At 50.4% G+C, this 7059-nt stretch overlaps 1 protein-coding gene across 1 annotated transcript in view; it reads left to right on the plus strand.

Moving 5' to 3' along the window:
- Positions 1-2988: 2988 nt before the first annotated feature.
- Psmd1 (proteasome 26S subunit, non-ATPase 1) overlaps positions 2989-7059 on the plus strand; it is a 105581-nt gene continuing 101510 nt past the window's right edge. The window contains exon 1 of the mRNA XM_023722061.1: positions 2989-3183. Within this exon, the coding sequence (XP_023577829.1) occupies positions 3168-3183 (16 nt within the window). The 5' untranslated portion in view covers positions 2989-3167. The remainder of the gene's footprint in view (positions 3184-7059) is intronic.

The raw sequence follows: 7059 nt of genomic DNA on the forward strand, positions 1-7059 counted from the left end.
CTGTGCTTCGCAGCAGCGGTCTACTGTCTTAGGGGACCTAACCGAGACGGCGACACCAGGCCTGCAATGGGATCTGCTGTGGTCACTGCACTCCATGCCGGTGTAGGCCAGGCAGCCGACAGGGTCGTGCCCCTTTGTAGGCAGAGAGCCCAGGCCCTGCGAAGGGCCCCTGCAGCCCTGTGCCTCGGTCTGCTTAGATCAACTTCAGTGGCAGGGATTTATTCCCTCCGCCCAAGCCCCACTTAAGTGGCCTGTGTCCCCAGCCGCTCGGGGCTTTGTTCCGGATAGACGCTAGGCGCAGGGAGTGTGTCCAGCCCACCTCGCGGCCCAGGGCCCCCTAGGCCAACGTTGGGGGGCCCTAGACCGAGGTTGGGGAGAGCAGGGAGTGCAGAAACAGCTCTGTGCGCCCTCTGCAGGACAGGCCGAGACAGGCAGGTCTCGGTGACACCGCGGCCGCTGGCCACGAGCAAAGGTGGGACGGAGCACACAGTACAAGCCCGGCTGGGGCATTAATCCTGCCCTCTCCGCCCCATCGCGCCACAGCTCTACCCGCCGCAGGACCGAGCCCGCCCGAGTCCCAGGCCACCCTGAGACCTCTGGCAGCGCCGTGGTCGCCAGAGGGCGCTCCGGGCCCGGTGTCCTGACCCGGCCAAGCTCTTACTTGGGGGAGACCACCGCAGTCTTCCCCCCCCCCCCCCCCCCCCGGCCATTCCGGAGCTTGAATGGAAGCGTTTACTTCTGGGCAGAGAACACTTGAAAATAATTATTATAGCTGGTTTGTTTTTGGTTTAGTTTTGTCTTTCTGAGACGGGGGTCTCCCTATGCAGCTCAGGCTGGCTTTGAACTCACAGTGTAGCCCAGGCCGGTCTTGAACTCCCAATGATCCTCCTGCCTCAGCCTTCAGCACACTGGAATTACAGGTGTGCGCCACCATGCCTGGCTCTTTGGGAACAATTCTGCCTGTGGTTTCCTGGGCCTTGGGAGAGCTGGAGTCTCAGGAACATAAGCCCAGTGCTGTACACCCCGCAAACACCTCCTGTGCGCCTTCCACTGCGCTGGTGGCCAAGTAAGAGTGGCCCTTCCTCGGGGCCTCCTTGGCCAGCCTGGATGGGACACTTGCAGGGAGGAGCAGGTTGAGACCAGTGCATCAGCCAGGGCTGAGGCACCAAGGTCAGACAACAAGCATGACAGAGGGCACTATGCGAGCCCTGAGGTGCCCCACCAAGTCCCACAAGGGGGACTTGAGAGTGGTGATGTCCTGGAGGAGGGGTCCTGGTCTCACTTGCTTTGCTTGGCTGTGAAGAATGGGCTGGAGAGTCTCGAGTTGGGAGCCGGGGAGCCGAGGCTGTCAGGGACCATGCAGTCAGGAAAGACGGGGACACAGCCAGTGGGAGACAGTGTAGGACCAGACCGGGGCTGAGTGGGCGAGAGGGGACACACGAGCCAAGGATGCCCCCGGTTCCTGATTCGGTAGCCCATTGGTGCTCTTGTCCTCCCTGAGGCTGAGGCAGGAACTGGCGTGGGGAGAGGACAAGTCACGTGCCAGAGGTCATGCGCCCAGGTAGCCTGCGCATCTTGGAACCCAGCTGTCCAAGGGGGACTGTGGGAGGTGGCTCCGTGCATTGCGGTGGAAGTCAGAGGTCTCCCGGATGGGGAGTGTGGAAGGCTGTGGAGGAAACAGAAGCCCAGGAATAGGGAGCAAGGTGGAGGAGGGTGGGAGGAAGTAGAGTTGAGGGTGAGAAGTCCGCTCCGGGTGAAGAGCTGAAGAGTGTAGAATGCAGCAGAGCAGAACCTCAGGCCAGGAGGGGACAGGTGGGGTGGGGGGAAGCTGCACAGGCCACCGCGCTGGGTCTACAGCTCGTAAGAGTCCTTGTTATGCCAAGCAACTACATCAAACCGAAGTGGGGCCGTCTTCCCAGACAGCACGGCTCTCCCAGAAGGGCAGTTGGCAAATAGACCCCCGTGCTGAGTACTGAATCCAGGGCTTTCCACAAGCTGGGCAAGTGTTCTGCCTCTGCGCCACATCCCCGGCCCCTATGCTTCAGATTCAAAGCATGTAAATATACACTATATACTGTTTCAAAACTAAAAATGTGTTTTTTTTTACAACAGACTACTTATAGACTCAGTATGATCATAAAGCACTCATGTGAGGGTTCTTCTTCTTCTTCTTCTTCTTCTTCTTCTTCTTCTTCTTCTTTATTTATGTCTTTCTGAGACAGGGTCTTGCTATGCAGCTCAGGCTGGCCTTAAGCTCACTGTGTAGCCCACGTTGGTCTCGAACTCTCAATGATTCTCCTGCCTCAGCCTCCAGCATACTGAGATTACAGGTGTGTGTCACCATGTCCAGCTTGAGGGTTTCTTTCGATTGTTTTTGTTTGTTTGTGTTTGTTTGTTTTTGTTTTTTGAGACAAGATCTCTGCAGTTCAGGCTGACCTTAAACTCATTTTATAGTCCAAGCTGGCCTCGAACACTAAGGGTCCCTCCTGCCTCAGCCTCCCAAGTGCTAGGATTACAAGGGAATACCACTATGTCCAGATTTGAGAGTTTCTTTTGAAGACAGACCTGTTTTTTGTTTTTGTTTTAATTAAAGTCACTTTTCTAAGAAAACACTAGTACCCTCAGCCCTTCTCACCCCATCCCCCGCCCCCTGCCGCCCCAACTCCCAGTCGTGACTAGAGGTGGTTGTTGCAATTAGACCTCCAGGGCAGCAGGTGGCGATGTAGACACCGCTCGCACGTTACTCAACATCCTTTCTCCCGGCAATGGCGGGTGATGATGAGGCCTCTCTCGGCAGGGTTGGCCATCGTAAAGCCTGAAGTCAGGGGTAGACCAGTGTCCCCAGCGCGCGGGAGTTCGGACCTCGAGGAAGGTTACAGAAGACAAGGGCACTTTTTGGTGCTCTTCAGCGCGGCCTAGAGCGACGGCAGCAGTAGAAAAGACACAGGCCGGGAACGAAGTCCCGCGCGCCGTCAGGCGGAGCGGCGGGCAGCCCTGGGGAGGTCGGGGTCCTACCCCAGGAGGAGCCGCCGGCTAGAGCAGGCGACTGACTGAGCTGCGCTCCCGGGAAACGCGGCGGCGCAGCGAAGCTAGCGGGGCCTGGACTGACAGATAAGTGGCGCAGCCGGGTCGGCGAGCGAGCGGACTGGCGAGTGCGGGGCGCAGTCATGATCACCTCAGCCGGTGAGCGCCCCGGGAGCCCGCACCCGAGGGGAGGCGCGGCCGCCGCGCCGGCTTTTAGCTGAGTCAGGGCGGGTGACTAGAGCAGCTCCGGGCGGAGCGCCGGCCTGCGCGGCCCCCGCCACCCGGCTCAGGCCCCGGGATGTGGTTGGGGCGGTGGGGCCCCGCGCCCCCTCGGCTCGGAGGCGTCGGACCGTGTCGGCCACAGCTGCCTCCCTCGGCTCACCACACCCCCATGCCGGCCGGACCCTGAGGGCTTTCCGTTTCTTCTGCCTTTGTCGTTCGTGGCCGTGTGGGACCGCTGGACCCCAGCCCTCGTCCCCAGATGATGGCATGGGCTGGGGCCCTGCTCGGCCGCCGGGCTCCCCGCGAAGCGCTTCGGGACCTGGCCTAGCTCCGGCCTCCTTGTAGCGAAATCCGAGGCAGGTCGTTTCTGGGTCCACTCCGAGTGTGTTCGGTTAAATCACCCAGAGAACTTGTGTGTTCGGTGAAAACAGCATCGTCCTGACAGCCAGCTTCCCCTCTTGGAGTTAGGTGCGCAGTTGTTTGCATCCACGAAAGAGATTGAGGAGGGTCTGCAGGTCAGGTTTAGTAGAAGTAAACCGTTGCGTAAGGGGATAGATGAAGTGACCTTTGAGATGGGATAAGTTACAAAGATCGCCTTTTTGGTTTTGGGTTCTTGAGACAGGGTCTCACTATGTACAGGCTGGCCTCGAACTCGTGTGATCGACCTGTCACAGCCTCCTGAGTGCCACTGGAATTATAGGGATGTGTGGTGACACCATAGAGTTAAACTTTTGGGTTTTTTGAGACAGGGGCTTGCTGTGTGGGTTAGGCTGGCCTTGAGGTAACTATGAAGCCAGGAAGGCCTTGAACTCTTGGCCATCCTCCTGCTTCAGCCTCCCAAGCGCAGTGATCATAAGCGTGTGGCACCACACCCAGTGTAGAGATCAGCTTTTCATGAAATTTTTAAACTCTACTACAGACAGATGTATGTGAATCTGTTCACAACTTTGGTGTGTTCTTCCTTGCCTGCATACATATCCTTTCTTCTTTTTTACTCTATACTTTGTCTCATAAATATTTTGTTGCAGGCAAAATGGTTGTTAGAAGCTACTAATCTGTATGGTAGGACACTCCAAAACCATATTTTTGTGAGGTTTGGGCAAGGAAATTGGTAGAAATGCTGGGAAACAATGATAGTTATTTTCAAACACTTAAAAGGTTGTTACCTAAACCTCGAATTAGACTTTTGTCCTTGTGGGATACAAATGATTGAGAGATGGATTTCAATAGAAGGAAGAGCTTTTCCAGTTAGTAGGCTCCAGGAGTAAACATTAAATTTCTTTCCACCTATAAATTCAGGCCTCATTCTATTTTTAGATCTACTTCTTACAGCTGTTTTCTTCTTTGGCCCAAAACCACCATCATCTCTTGCCCAAATTACTATAACACGCTTAAGACTTTGTTTATCCAACCATACTGCATTTGAAAAATCTTTTTTTTTTGTTGTTGTTTTTTAAAGCATTAGTCACAGAATATTCCTTTGTACAGAATCATTCACTGCTTTCATTGTAATTAGAATAAATTCCAAATTCTTAACCCAGATGTTTATGTGAGCCCATTGCTGCTTCATCCTCTTAGCACTGTTTTTGACTCACTGCATCACAGTCCCAGGCCTTCTTTTGTTCATTTTCTCTCCTGAAGAGCCCGTACTCATTGTGCTCATTTTCTGAGCTTTGTTTTCTCAGTTTCTTATCTTTTATTCTTAACTCAAGTGTTAGTGTTAAATGACCACTCTATTAAAACATACTGGCTGTACCCTCTGGCTGCCACTTCTCTTGGGCACTATTGTGTAGTGATCTCTCTTGCTTGCCTAATCACTGTCTTTTCATCCCTCTGGTAGAATTCTGGACAGAAAACTTGTTTTCACAAGTCTTAGAACTTTGTTGAGTGCATGGCAGAAATTCAGAAGTATGTCTTGAATGAAAATAAATCAGTCAACTAGTCAAATCAGTACATCAGTCCTGAACTCTTAAGTGGAGGCTGAAAAAGCTTTGCTAGAAATATGTAGAATTCCCCTCTTTAGAGAGGTAGGACTGATGATTTTTGAGATTGTACTCTGATATTGTGATAAATACATAGTACATATTTATTATCATCATTTGTTAAATTTGTTGGTTCATTTGTCTGCTTTTGTTCCAAACCTTTTGTTACTTTGCTTCCTATCCTATGTAACTCCTCTTGGCTTAGGATCTGTCCCAGGTGCTAAACAGGCTAGTGGCTAGGTTCTAGCGTCTGTGTCAGTTTATTGATTTATTCCCTAGACACTTGGTAGGCACAAGAAAGAGTGAAGAAAGAGGTAAGAGATCAGTATATACTTTTATGTTCTTCAAGAGGTTTGAGGAGCCGGAGAGATAGCTCAGTAGAATAAGTGCAAGGGCCTGAGTTCAATCCCCGGTTCCGCCAAAAAAAAAAAAAAAAAGAGGTTTGACTATGAAAGGAAGTGAAGACGTGCTTGCTTACTTGGAGGGAGACATAAAATTGAGTTAGATTTGGTATAGGCATGTGGGGACCAAGAGGGCTGAAAAGCTTAAAAATAATAGTTTTCTACCCCTCTTCCCTTCCTGCTCCCCCAAAACAAATCTTTTTTTTTATTTTTCCGGTACTGGGTATTGAATTCAGGACCCTGTGTTTGGTAGGCAGGTGTTTATTCTATTGAGCTATCTTCCCAGCACCCATTTTTTTTTTCTTTCTTTCTTTTTTGTCTTTTTGAGACAGGGTCTCATTATGCAGTTCAGGCTGGCCTTGAATTGACTTTGTAGCCCAGGCTGATCTTGAACTCACAATGATCCTCTTGCGTCAGCCTCCCAAGTGCTGGTATTACAGACATGCACCACCACACCTGGCTCAAAGCAGCCATTTTCTTTTCTTTTCTTTTTTTGGCAGAACTGGGGATTGAACTCAGGCCCTTGCACTTGCCAGGCAAGTGCTTATTCTACTGAGCTATCTCCCTGGCCCCCAAAACAGCCATTTTCAATATGTAAAGTTGTGTCTTGTGGAATGTACCTTTGTACTGAGGGATAATATCCAAATATTGCTATAAATTGGCTTAATAATTTTAGATACTATCGAGTTCTTATTATGGCATAAGAGACTTTTAGCATCATTAAACCTTTCCCATTCCCTCTTCCATCCAAAAGAGGGTTCTGTATTTGTTCTTTCATTTATTCCTTCATTCATTCTCGCTCAGGTTGGCCTTGAGCTCACTCTGTAATCCAGGCTGGCCTCAAGCTTGTGATCCTCTTGCCCTGGCCTCCCAACTGGAATAACAGTTGTAGGTACCAGGCCCCACTTCTGTTGTCTTTGAGATGTGAAATATTAGTGTATGGAGTGTACACTAATATTTAGTTCTGTTCAGTGTCCAAAGACTGAGTTTCTAGGACAACTGTGTAACAAATTAGCCACAAGTAGAACTAAACAGAAGAGTATAAAAACATGTATGAGGCACAAGGATCACAAGTTCAAGGCCAGCCTCTATAATTTAGCAAGATACTATGTCAGAAGATAAAAAGGACCTGGGATAGAGTTCACTGGCAGTGCATTTGCCTCACGTGCACAGGGACCTGGGTTCAATCTTTAGTACTGCCAAAAAAAAGCCGTTCAGGTGTACCATTGATTGATGATAGGATATCCATGACCTTTTCAGTAGTAAATGATCTGCTATTCTAACTTACCATCTCTTCTACATTACTGGCCCCCTTCCCTCATTCATTTATTAATTTATCCCTTCTGCATTCTTTCTATTCAACTTCTCTGTTCTGGGCATGTTATACCAACCTAGAGTACCCTTTTGCTTTTATATATATATATTTTTTT

This window comes from Octodon degus, unplaced genomic scaffold, assembly GCF_000260255.1.
Source record: "Octodon degus isolate 3935 unplaced genomic scaffold, OctDeg1.0 scaffold00089, whole genome shotgun sequence".
Lineage (NCBI taxonomy): Eukaryota > Metazoa > Chordata > Mammalia > Rodentia > Octodontidae > Octodon > Octodon degus.